This window comes from Carcharodon carcharias, chromosome 12, assembly GCF_017639515.1.
Source record: "Carcharodon carcharias isolate sCarCar2 chromosome 12, sCarCar2.pri, whole genome shotgun sequence".
Lineage (NCBI taxonomy): Eukaryota > Metazoa > Chordata > Chondrichthyes > Lamniformes > Lamnidae > Carcharodon > Carcharodon carcharias.
The window spans coordinates 25,528,614-25,542,373 of record NC_054478.1 but is presented as its reverse complement, the minus strand read 5'-3'; the positions used below and the strand labels follow the sequence as shown (position 1 = coordinate 25,542,373).

The window sequence follows — 13,760 nt, the reverse complement described above, 5'->3', positions numbered from 1 at the left end:
AGTATAATGACACCTGAAGTGAAATTGGCGGACATGACAGTCAATCAACATAAATAGTAAAAGAGACGAATGATCACATAATTTCTTTCTGTCAATATTGGTTTAGGGGAGAATGTCGACCAGGACACAAGGAACTCTCCCCTTTAAATGGTGCCCAGAGCTCTCTAACCTAGCAAATAGGAATGTTGTTTAATAACTCTGCAACATTATGGCATCATCAACAACACAGCAGTCATTTGAAAACAGCCCGGAGAGCCTAGATTACATTCTCAAGTCCTGGAATGGGACTTGAACCCATAACCTTCACATTGAAAAAGTGTACCAAACGGTGACACTGATGCACATGGACAAGAGAGCTTTCTTTATCCAGATATATCTTTTCGGTGGGGGGACTAGAGTTCTGACAGCAGATTTGTCAAGATCTTAATGATCATCGTGTTGGCTCCTCTAAACTGGCCATAGGCTCCCGTAATGATATTTAAGTGGACTGATTCTCTGATGTGCTTTATTGCAGAAACTCCTCCTGCAGGAGACACAACTGTGAGTGACAGCAGCGGAATGGATTCTGCACTCATTGGAGGTAAGGCGCTCACCTTCAAAGTTCATTGGCCAACAGGAAGTCAGCTCATTTTAAGACAAATAAGTCCATAATGTTTTAGGAGTTACTCTGAGCTTTGTGCTTTATCATGGCTCCCATGCCACATTGTGGATACCCTGAGGAAACTACAAAGTGCGACTTTGGCTTAGGTAATGAAGTGAGAAAAGAGAAGCTATTTACGCAAACTGTGAGCTTTTACAATTGAGGTCCAAGGCAAATCCTACTGAGGCATTCCAGGTCCTATGGAGATCTTGGATCTGAGCCCTCATGGAGTGGACCCCAAGTACAAGCACCTCACCCCCAAGTGGTATTGTGAGCAGCATATGATGTCTACGTGTACCATATTCTACTGACCACAACATGGCCAGGAAGAGGTCAGCTGGTTCACCCTGCTTACCCAGTACTGACATGCTGCATACCCCATGACCCCACCCCTCCTTCTCTTGGGAGAGGCAAAGAAAAATTAGGCCAATTTAGGAAAGGAAAACTGGAAATCTCCTCTCTGATCTCTGAACTAATCCATCCAGTTCCAGGAAACCACTGTAGATGAAGACGCAACTCCCAATGTTCACTGATTTCTGTCCACAACCTGGAACTCATCCACCTGAAATTTGGAAGATTATAATGAATACCATGCACAATATTTAACCTCACACCTGAGGGATGGTTGTGTTGGGGGAAGAGGTGCTGAGAATTAGCAGTAGAATGTAGTCCAGTATGAACTAGTGTTTGAACAAGAGGGGAAGAAAATAATGCTGGCTGCACATAATGAAAAGAAAACACAGAAACCATTCTACTCTTTCTATTATGATTTTTAAAAAAAAAAACTTGGATAGGCAGCAAAATTATTTCCGCATTGGCCGCATTGAGCAGAATCCTGCTCAGATAGATGATTTTGAGATTGCAGAGTGACCAAGGCATGAGAGAACGATGCCTCTGACAATAAGCCTGATGACAGAGGAGGAAGTATTGGACAGAAAGCAGGATGGCAGGCAGCGAGTTAAGAAGGAATTCAATGATGTAACTCTGGCTCGCGAATCATCAGAGAATTGAATTTACAATCTTGGGTTATCTGCCAGTAGGATGTTTGGTGCAAAGCCCAACAGCTTCAAGCCTCCATCCTTTGTGTTTTGGACGGTAGGTAAGCAGGGTGCAAGTTAAGTACTGGAGGCAACATGATGTAAGTGACAAATCCAACAGTGACTGCATAGAATCACCTGTGCTTTCAGTAATGTTCCCCTTTATTGTTGAACTATAACTAATGCCTTAAATTGAATTGCAAGATGATTTGCATATTCCTGTGACTGGTAAAAAAAAATTCCACTCTCTATGATCTGTCTGTTACTCTCTCTGTCTTGCTGTTGTGATCTTTTCTTGCTCTGTCCCTCTTGTCCATTACCCAAATCAATGAAATCTGACACTTGTTAGGTCGTGTATAATTTCTAATCCATTTAATTGTTCAAGTCTCTGATTTCATAAAATAGTAAATAAATTTCATAAAAACCCTCTTATAAATCTCCCTCCCTCTCTCGTCTTTGTTTGTGTGTCTCCCTCTTTCTATCTAACTTAGTCTCTCTGACTGCCTGTGTCTTTCTCTGACTGTCCATTCTTGCTCTTTTTCAAACAACCTGCTGGTGCCTCAGGGTCAGGTAGGCAGGCAGGAGTCAATTAATGGTTACTCAAGGGCCTCCTCCTGCTGCCACTGGGGCCTAATCCATGGCGGAGAGGCCCACACCCAAGGGTGCAACTTGGCAGTTATCACTGGTCAGGTTGGTAGCTGGTGAAAAGTGGGAGATGGGTTCCTCCTTTAAAGGCCCCCTGTGCCCATTGGAAGCAAATCCTGCCATATCCACCCTGGTGCCCCACCACCCTTCGCAAGGCCTACCAGCCTGCAAGATCCAGCCTTACCTTACAGGTTGGGCCCCATTGCTCCATTCTTTCTCAGGACTGGTTGCAGTCTCAGCAGTGGCCCAATGGCACTACTAGAAGCAGAGAGGTGCCAGTCATTTGATTGATTGAAAGCTCTCAGAAGTGGGACTTCCTCCACAGAAAGGGGCTGGGGAAAGTCCAGCCTCAAGAAAATTAACAACCTAATCATCATTTAAATACCTATGAGGTGAGATGAGCTGGCCAAGCAGAGGCAGACTCACCCCTGACTTTTACATCAAGGGGCAGGAACCCTTCCCATTTCTAATTGCCTCCCCTCACCCAACACCCCCCACACTCCCCTCTATCCCCGGAGCAAAATATTGTGGGTGCTGGAAATCGGAAATAGAAACAGAAAATATTGAAAATACTCAGCATGTCTGGCAGCGCCAGTGGAGCAAGAAATAGAGCTAATGTTTCAGGCCAAATGGCCTATCATCAGAACTCCTAGAAGGACACAAACTTGAAGTGGAACCTGAAGAAGCCACGTTGGACTCGGAGAGAGGAACAGAGTTAATGTTTTGAGACCAATATGACTCTTCATCGGGTTCTGTTTTCAGTCTGTGTCCTTGTAGCAGTTCTGATGAAAGGCCATTGACCTGAAACGTTAACTCTGTTCCTCTCTCCACAGGTACTGCCAGACCCGCTGAGCTCCTCCAGCAACTTTCTGTTTTTATTTCGAACCTCCAGCCTCCTCAGTATTTTGCTTTTATTTTGGGTTAAAAGTAAACCCAAACTCTCTTTGCACTCTCTGAGATCAGATCCATTCCAATGCAGCTCAGTGGCATCTGGATTGAATAACTGTAGGCATGCTGCTGAGAAGATACTTAGAACTGTCATCTTTTCACAAGATTACACAGTGTTTTTGAAGGGAAAGGAACAAAAACATTCTTGTTTTATTTTATTTTAATAAATGTGTATTTGCTATTTCTTTATGGGAGCTGTCTACTGAAGACCCATGAAGTGAGAGAAGAGACATCTGTAACTGTTTAATGTTTCCCTCTGGCTGATGTATTGCTTACTGGCTTTTTCTTTTCTGTCTGATTTGTCTTCCTTCCCCTCCCTGAAATAGTTGATTCTTTGTGAGGTGTGGTCTCAGAGCCAACAGCTTCCCCCTCCTCCACCACATCGCCCCCCCCCCCCCCCCCACCCCCCCCCCCCCCCCCCCCCCCGCCACCGATAATTTCTCCAAGGGTTCGTTACTGATATGTGAGTTTTGACCATTGTCCATTGGACAGGGAATGGATGAATATCCATTGAACCAAGTCCTGTTTCTCACCAAGTGTGCATGCTCACACTATTTCACTGGATAGCATGCAAGATGTTTATCCAGTTTGGACACGCTCCTGTGAGAATAATGCCAGGGTCGTTGGTGAGTTCACAGAAGAGAATGTGAAGATGTTTTCATTAAAACAGGAAATATCAAGAGGTGATCTGACTGAGTTATTGAACCTTGGTGGGAATGCATTGGTGGGAATGCATTGGAGGACTATGCACAGTTCAGGTCCCCATATTATAAAAAAAAAGGATATTGAGATGCTAAAGAAAATGGAAAAACCAAAAAGGCTGATAATGGAAGTAAAGGTATACTTATCCAGAAAGGGCTGAACAGGCTGGGCTTTTTTCCTCCAGAAAAAGAAATGCTAAGGGGTGACTTGATCGAGGACTTCAAAATTATCGAAGGCTTTGACAGGGTAGAAGGAGAGATGTTGTTTCCACTTGTGGGGAAACCGAAAACAGGAGCCATAAAATGGAAGATGGGCACTAATAAATCCAATAAGAATTACAAGAGAAACTTCGTCACCTAGAGGGTAGTAAGAATATGGAGATGAATAGCGCACATGCATTTAAATGGAAGCTCAGTTAGCACATGAGGGAGAAAGTAACAGAAGGGCATGCTGATATTTAGATAAAAGGTGTGGTGGTATGAGGGTCGTGTGGGTCATAGACCAGTTGGGCCAAATAACCTGTTTGTGCTGCAGACCTGATGTAAAATTATGAATGGTTTTGATGAGGCAATAGGTAAAAAAAAAAAATTCCAGGCCATAAATTCAAATCATAAAAAGAATAAAGGAAGATGCTCACAAAATCATGTAGTACAGTGGGAGATCATTCAGCCCATCATGACCATGTCAGCTCTTTGAAAGAGCTATCTACTTAGTGCTGCTTCCCCACCCCCCACCCACCTTCCTCACCTCCACTCTTTCCCTGTAGCCTAGAATTTTTTGTTTTCCTTTTCAAGTATTTATCCAATTCCATTCTTTAAAGTTCTTAATGAATATACTTCTACAACCTTTTCAGTGCATTCCAGACCACTATAAAGTTAGGGGATTTCCTGTTCAGCTGATTGTTGGAACATGGAATTCTCTTAACCAGAAATAATAGAACCAGTAGTAACTTTTGAAAGAACAAAAAAACGAAATGACTACGCGTTAGTCCTAAGTAGCTAGCTTGCTCATAAAGCTAGCACTGGCATGATGGACATAGTGGCCTCATGCGCTGTAAAATTCCATGATTCTAGGAGTGGAAGGCTGTCTGAATTTACCTTGAGTGACTTGAGTTAACTGAGGCCACTAACTGAGTTTTGCTGATTTCAGGCCCTGAACTGAGCTTGCGCCTATCCCAGCCTCTGCCTGACTCCTTCAGAGATAGCAATGTTCACTTTGTTAAAGTAGCATTGCTTTGTGGTGTTCTCCATTTTGTGGAGAATTTCTGAACCTTGTTGGTTTAAATAAATACCTCTCGTCATCCCCCACACCATGAAGGAAAGCTCTTTGTGACAAAACTTTATTTATATAAAAGGAAAATTGTTAATGATTGGGAGAGGATGATCATTTTGAAACCAAAAAGTTTTAGTAATTGAATCATTCTAGCTTATGCATTCCATATAAATTTTCAGTTCTGCTTTTGAGGTCGACCCTGTGAGTGGGAATGAAAGGTGTTATAGTTTCCTAATGTTATCATAGTGCCTTAAAATACTGCCAAAGAGAAGATTCTAACTTGCTTGCATCAAGTACTAGTTCATCTTCCTTATCTTTCGTCCCGTACTGTCATTTTCAGATGAACCATTTGGAGTAGTGCAAGGTCGTTGTCCCATCAAATGATTTCAGACAACATAAATCCAGTGCATTGATTCAATATCAATGAGGAATCAGAGGTTGGAAGTTGATGCAAGTAAATTTAAACCGACATGAGGAAAAAAAACTTCCTTACTCAAGTGTTCTAAATTTTGGGGATAATCAGCCAGCAATGAAAAGAATAATAATATTGAATTCAACAGCTTCAGACCATGAACACTCTCCTCCACCTTTACCCCTTTTTTAAACCAATTTTTTACTTGTTTGTTTATTTACCTATTTGTTTATTTATCTAATTTATTTATTTCTTTATTATCCCTATTTTTTATCCTTTTCCCCCAACCCCATCGCCCACAGGGCCATATGTCACTTGTGCTTTCATAGAGCGCTGACCCTTGTTCTTCTATTAACATATTCTGCTATCTTACCTTTATGTCACTATCTGCACCTTCTTTAGTCTTTATCACTACCATTAACACTCCCTTTGTCTTGAGTCCATGAGATCTTTGTCAATCTCTCCTGAGCTCCCACCTATCGCTGACCTTCCATTTTGCTCCACCTACTCCACCCCCTCTTAAACAGTATAAAATTTATCACATTTCTACTTCTCTTTAGCTATGCAGAAGAGTCATACAGACTCGAAGCATTAACTCTGTTTCTCTCTCCATAGATACTGCCAGACCTGCTGAGTGTTTCCAGTATTTTCTGTTTTTATTTCTGATTTCCAGCATCTGCAGTATTTTGCTTTTATCTTAGCATAAAAATATCAAGGTTGTTGCAGTGATGGGAAGGCTGAGGTACCATTGTGGCAACAGTGGCATATCCTAATGCTAAAGCAGAAAAATTGCTGCAAAGGTGCCACAATTGTTAGCCTCACTGTAGTTTACAATGGGAGAGAGTTTTTGGTGGGTTGAGACAAATTTATTTGGAATAAGCAAGTCTGATGGTGATTATTTTCCAAGACTGTAATTCAATCAAGTGATTTGAAAGAACATTGTATGTGGCCACAATCGAGCCAGACCCTACACACAACACCAGCGGGACCCTGGAATTAAATTACTGGTTTATGGTCACTACCAAGATAATTGTTTTTGTCTTCAGTTTTCATCTATCACAACACGGGAGCCAACAGTAATGCTTTTCCCAAAAGGAGGTTTCACAAATCAGAGTTGGTCATTGCAAGGTTTTTATTCAGACCCTAAAGGATTTTCCATTTCTTTATTCCCTCCCAGTACCTCAATCCAGTTAATTTTTTGACACTTCCAACATCAAAGAGCCAAGTTTTTAATCCTACACAATCTTTTTGAAAACTTAGCAACATGTTCATTCAGTGCATCTTGAAGGTGAGAGGGCAATTTATTGCTTTCGTTAAATATGTAGCTCAAACTGCCAAGCCCCTGGAGGTTTTTATTATTATGGCCCCTGTTTATTTGAGATAGTGGTCAAATATGATTTGTTTGGCTCTAATATTGTTCAAGAAGCACATTATTTGTTGTACAGTTCATCTGACACCAAGTATTGGCTGAGTTGCAATTTACTTTTAGCACATTGAGAAGACTAAAGGCATTGGGCTGATTTTGAGCCTTCATCAGGCCAGGAACAGAGGTGGCTAAAAATAGCACTCTCCACTGGCATGCCCGTTCCCTGGATCCATCCCATCCCCAGGTCTTTTTCCCAGAGGTGAGATGGGGTCTGGGTGCTGGTGGCAGGGCTACTGTCCTGCACATGGCAGGTAGCCAATTAGGCTTTTAACGGGCATCTAAGGGTAACTGAAGGAGGTGAATTGTGATTTTTCTTTGTTTCCAAGACGCAGGTGACAGATCGAGTGTTAACACTCTTGGCAAACCTAGAGGCCCCCTCTCTTCAAGAATTTATTTCATTCCCTTTTGAAAATGGCCATTCAATCTTCTACCACTGCCTTTTCAGGCAGTACATTCTAGGTCATTGTAATCGCTGTGTTAAATGAATGCCTTCCCCTTTCGTTCTTTTGTTGGTTTTACATGTTATGCCAGCACACTAATGTGTAGGAAATATGTTGTAACTCTTCAGCGCTGACCCAGTTACGAATGTTCTTCTGCACTTGCCTTCGAGACACTTAAATTCTCCATTTTACCAACAGGCATTATAGCTGCGGTGATATTTGTGGTCATTTGCCTTCTTGTGGTTCTAATCCGCTACCTCTACAGGCACAAAGGCACATATCACACCAACGAGGCCAAAGGCACAGAGTTTGCAGAGAATGCGGATGCTGCTTTGAAAAATGACCCCAACTTCCAAGACGCAGTGGATGAAAGCAAGAAAGAATATTTCATCTGACAACTAGCGGTCCTGTTAGTTAGTGGCACATCGGTAACACTGCAGCCAGGACTTGCCGTTCACAGACAGGCCCCTGTGAGGGGAAAATTAACAAGTGGACAAATTAAATTTTAACTCCTCTCTTTCTGGGAGAAAGTCATGAAGTTGGTGCTTTATTTTGCTAGGAAGACAGCATACTCTTGGAAAAGACATTTTTGTACATGCCTTCAATATTGTTTTTTATATTGTGTTTCCAAAGTACCACTAAAGTGCCAGTGTACAGACATGATACTAGGTGTAACCTGTTACATTTAGCAACCTGCTTTGTGGATCTGTGAGAATAACCTAAATATCTATGTACAAAACCACTAACAAAGGAGCCACTTGCAATGTGGCTGCAATGCATAACATTTTTAAATAGTAAATGCTTTTTCTATGTATTCACACTTGGACCAGATGTATCCTAGAAGATTGTATGACCATGCTTACTTAAATATTTACCAAACAAAAGTCCTCTGGTTCAGTGGGAACATGCACTATAGGCTGTGATACTGAGTAATGCAGACCAGGTAGTAAGGATTGAGGTTTCATCTCTGGTTAGTTGGCAGCACCAGATGATTTCCCCCCCACCATCATCACAAAAGTGGAGGGGTGAAATCAGCTGCTCCTGATCAACTTCCAACTCTAACCCCCACGTAAAGTGCACTTACACCAACATTTCAGTGGGGATGCAGCTTTAAGGCCATTGTGACAGAGCCTTCATGCTCCCAGCCTCAGTTTGCGTATATGAAGAACAGCCATTTAAGTCAGACACAGTCATGTTGGCACATGGAGTGAACTGACATACAAGTGTGTGTGTGGGGGGGTGGGGGGTGGGGTGCTATCCCCACCCTGGCAGTTTCTAACTGGTTACAATGAGAGAATACTAACATTGTCACACCACAGTAGTGACCTAATGATTCACAATGAAGGGCGTCAATCTATAAGTGATGTATCTTCACCCTATTCTATGTCACATAGCCTTGATATAATAGAATGGATCTCATTTTAAACCCTTGTGTAAATATGCACTGAATTCCTTCTTTTTCCTGCGATATGCCCGAGTATGTGTAAGCATCGTAAACATTAGGAAAGTGATGTTACCTATTTTTCAACCAATTTTTTTTTTAAATTTCAATACTGTGCAAGTGTTTTAAGTCTTGGATTTCTATCAGAGCTTTCAGTATTTTACTGTGAATCTTGTGCTTTCCCTTTTTGCAACATGAAGGATATTGGATAATAGGATAGTTTTATTTTTCATTTTTTTATATGTAGTTATTCTCAACCTCTAGGTTGATGTGTCTGACATATTCCTGGAGGATTAATCTCATAACCCCCCTGCCTCCAACTGTGTTTTATTTCCTCATATCCCAATAAACAAAACATGCTCAAGGGCAATGATTTTCTTCCTATTTTTCTCCTGAATTGCTTCCGACAGTGTCCAGGAGATAAATCTTCAATTCTTGGAGGTTTCAGAACAATGCTGGAGGGTCTGATTTCCCCACACCCACTTCCCATGTCCTTGCCTCAAACCCCCCTTTGCTGTGTAGCAATTCCCATATGGAAAACTGACATCTAATCCCGCTCTTCACTTCCTCTCCCTATCTTCCCTGAGAAATCTCACTGGAAACCAACATTGGAATCTCCAATTCAGGCCCCACACCTAACATATTGCACCCTTGTTATAACCTTGGCAATGGATTTTGAAATCGACTTTATTAAACAGACTTTATTAAACAGACTTTATTAAATTTGTTTACCAACAAATGCTTACCATCAGGAATAAAGTCACCTCCTTTCTTCCTTTTTCATCTAAAAATTGTCTAGCTGCTCCTGGGCTAGAGTTGGACATCAGTGAGCATGTGCAGGAGAGGATGTATGCATATTCATAGTAAACGTACACATGATTTTTTTTCTTTCAACCACTAGAAGTGAGCCCTGTGGCCATTGCTGAGTAGTATCTGTCCTCAACAGTAATCATGTAATAATGAGGCGTTAGGCACAATATACATTTATATGGAACCTGCAATAAATTTATTGTGTATTTCCAACTGGAATCAATTGCAAAAAGACAATAAAACCTCTCCTAAATAAATCTGGATTTGGTCTGATCATTTCCATCTGGTTATTAATAGCGAATAAAACTGAGGTCTAATCTCCATTTCTATTTCATTTCCAAATACTGTTGACACCTCATGTAAAAAGAGAACATTCATTTATATAGTGCCTTTCGTGACATCCCAAAGCACTTTGCAGCTAATGAAGTACTTTTTTATTTATTTTTATGGACTTCACTGGCAAGGTCAGCATTCATTGCACACACCCAGTTGCCCTTGAGAAGGTGATGGTAAACTCTCTTCTTGATTACAACACAATGGTTCGTTGGGCCATTTCAGAGGGCAGTACCAAGGCAACTACATTGCTGTAGGCCTGGAGACACCTATAGGCCAGGCCATTTCTTCCATTTAGGGTAAGTGTGAACCAGGTGATTTCTTGCAACAATCTAGTAGTTCCATGGTCACCATTATTGAGATTAGCTTTTCATTCTAGATTTATTTAATTAACTGAATTTAAATTCCACCAGTTGTCATGGTGTGATTTGAACTCATGTCTTTGGATTATTAATCTAGGGATCTGGATTACTTGACCAATAACACGATGGTACAATCCCAGTGTAGTGTGTTAACTGTTGTGTTGTGGAAATGCTCCAGCAATTCTTCAGGGCAGCAAGCTCCCATAAACAGCAATGTGAAAATGGCCAGATAATCTGTCCGTGACATAGGTTGAAATATTGCCTAGGGCACCAGGGAGAAGTGCTGTGGGATCTTTTAGCCTTAGAGGGGCCTCAGTTTAACATCTCATCTGAAGGAATACTTGAGGGAACTACTACAATTGCGTGTCGGTATACATTTTGTGCTCAAATCCCCGAAATGGGACTTGAACATTGACCTCCTGACTTAGGTGCAAATACTTTGAACTGAGCAACAGTTGACAAGCAACTCTTGGTGATGGACAATGAATTACCCCACCCAGAGTACATTCTGCACACTTGCCACCCTCAGTGCTTCCTTCTACTGGTATTCAACATGGAGTACAGATTCATCAGCCGGGTGGAGCTGCTACATGGGCAAATTTTTAGCTCAGCGGGCAGGTCTGCACCCAACCCGCTTGAGCGCTGAACGAAGCCCGTTGACGTCGGCCGAGTGTGCCAACTGCAACGCGCTGAGGGCTTAGATGTTTACACAGACTTGGAGAGACTGCTCTCTGCCGTAAGATGGGAGTTCCTTATTGCATCATCAAAGGCAAAGCCAGGCTTGGGCGACTGGTGCACAGAAAGGCTGCCACCTGCCTGCCCTGGCTCAGATCAACCTTAAGGATAAGGGAGTGACAGCCAAGTTGATTGAGGCTCTGTGGACAAACGGCAACGAGCAGTTCGATGAGATCCTTCATCTTTGGAGCAGTGGGATTCTGGGTCCCAAGTCCACGGCTCACATTGCGAAGCTGGAGAAGGTCAAGGCTAAGGAGCTGGCAACCAAACTGGAATAACTTCCTGCCCACACGGCCTGTTGTATATAAAAATAAGGAAAAACAATTGTATTTTTTTAAAATTCCCTCTAAGGAAGGAAATCTGCTATCCCCACCAGGTCTGGCCCATTAGGCATGGGGGAGGGGTATTGGAGGCTTCATGGGTTCAATGTTGAGGACTCCCAGGGCAACTCCCTCCTGACTGTATACCACTGCGCCACCACCTCTGCTGGGTCTGTCCTGCCGGTGGAACAGGACATACCCAGGGGTGGGTGATGGTGGCGGTGGTAGTGGCTGGGACATTACCTGTGAGGTAAGATTCCGTGAGTATGACAATGTCAGGCTGTTGCTTGACTAGTCTGTGAGACATCTCTCCCAGTTTTGGCACAAGCCTCCAGATATTGGTAAGGAAGGATTTGCAGGGTTTGCCATTTTTATTTCCGGTGCCTAGGTCAATGCCGTCTGTATTCATTCCCTTTTACTGACTTTTTAGTTGTTTGATATGAGTGACTGCCTTGCTAGGTCATTTCCAAGGGCACTTAAGAGTCAACCACATTGCTTCAGATCTAGAGCCACATGTAGGCCAGACCTGGTGAGGATAGCAGATTTCCTTCCCTAAACGGCATTGGAAAAAAAATACAATTGGTTTTACTTATTTTTATATACAACAGGCTTTGTGGGCAGGAGGTTTTTCCAGTTTGGTTGCCAGCTCCTTAGCCTTGGCCTTCTCCAGCTTCACAATGCGAGCTGTGGACTTGGGACCCAGAATCCCATCGTCCCAATGACGAGGGATCTCGTTGAGCTGATCGTTGTCGTTTGTCCAAACAGCATCAATCAACTTGGCCATCACTCCCTTATCCCAGGGTTGATCTGAGCCAGGGTAAGGCAGGTGTCAGTCTTTCTGTGCACAAGTCGCCCAAGCCTGGCTTTGCCTTTGATGATGCAATGAGGAGCTCCCATCTTACGGCAGAGAGGAGTCAGGAACACAACCAGCTCAATGGGGATCAACTTTGTGTGCGATAAGCACCAGCTGAGCTTTCTTATTCTCCACCAGTGTCGTGACAGTGTTCACACCTGCTCACAGAACTGCCGGCCTCTTTGTTGGAGCATCGGCCTTCCCAGCTGCCTTGTGCTGGGCCCAGACAAGTAGCTCTGCTTCTTTTACGGTTTGGCCTCAGGCCTGTGTTTATGGGCCAGTTTGAAGAGCTGGGTGGCAGCCTGCCTGTCCAAGGCCTGGCTGAACTGGTTAATTACCGGAGGCACCTTCAGACGCTTGTACAGGATGGCCCCCTGACCCTGAAGTCAGACATGCCGCAGCCATTTTACGAATCTCGTCCTGACCAATCCCAAAGTTTTTGGGTCTCTTCTCAAACTGAGGGTTCACCACCTTTTTCGCCTTGTGCCTCCTTATGACAGAAGGAGGTGGGGATACCTTCTTCCCCTAGACTTTCTTCCCTTTAGTGAACCTGATGTGTTTTTAATGACAATCGACAATGGTTTCATGGTCATCATTATGCTTTTAATTCCTGATTTTTATTGAATTCCGATTTGGGATTTGACCCCTGGTCCACCAGAGCATTACCGGGTCTCAGGATTACCAGGCAGACTGCCACCCAGCTATTCAACTGGCCCATAAATACAGGCCTGAGACCAAACAGGAGAAGAAGCAGATCTACTCATCCAGGCGCAGCACAAGGCAACTGGGAAGGCCAATGCTCCAATGAAAAGGCCACCGCCATCTTTGAGGATATAACAAGCAGGGTGGATAAAGGGTTACTGTAAGATGTGGTCTATTTGGATTTCAAAAAAACATTTGATAAGGTGCCACATCAAAGGTTAGACCATAAGACTATAAGACATAGGAGCAGAAATTAGGCCATTCAGCCCATCGAGTCTGCTCCGCCATTCAATCATGGCTGATAAGTTTCTCAACCCCATTCTCCCGCCTTCTCCCCATAACCTTTGATCCCCTTACCAATCAAGAACCTATCTATCTCGGTCTTAAATGCACTCAATGACCTGGCCTCCACAGCCTTCTGTGGCAATGAATTCCATAGATACACCACTCTCTGGCTAAAGAAGTTTCTCTTCATCTCAGTTCTAAAAGGTCTTCCCTTTACTCTGAGGCTTTGCTCTCGGGTCCTAGTCTCTCCTACTAATGGAAACATTTTCCCCACGTCCACTCTATCCAGGCCTTTCAGTATTCTGTAAGTTTCAGTCAGATCCCCCCTCATCCTTCTAAACTCCATCGAGTATAGACCCAGAGTCCTCAAACGTTCCTCATATGTTAAGCCTTTCAT

General features: G+C 43.1%; 1 protein-coding gene and 2 pseudogenes across 3 annotated transcripts in view; 2 read left to right on the top strand and 1 right to left on the bottom strand.

Annotated features, from left to right (window-relative positions):
- Positions 1–10,030, top strand: part of gypc (glycophorin C (Gerbich blood group)) — an 84,977-nt gene extending 74,947 nt beyond the window's left edge. For all 3 annotated transcript variants that reach the window (XM_041200558.1, XM_041200560.1, XM_041200559.1), the window contains exons 3-4: positions 515–580; positions 7,721–10,030. In XM_041200558.1, coding sequence (XP_041056492.1) covers positions 515–580; positions 7,721–7,917 — 263 coding nt within the window. In that variant the 3' untranslated portion in view covers positions 7,918–10,030. The remainder of the gene's footprint in view (positions 1–514; positions 581–7,720) is intronic.
- A 1,179-nt stretch (positions 10,031–11,209) lies between these two features.
- Positions 11,210–11,481, top strand: LOC121285109 (annotated as a pseudogene).
- A 637-nt stretch (positions 11,482–12,118) lies between these two features.
- LOC121285107 lies at positions 12,119–12,934 on the bottom strand (annotated as a pseudogene).
- Between the last annotated feature and the right edge of the window lie 826 nt (positions 12,935–13,760).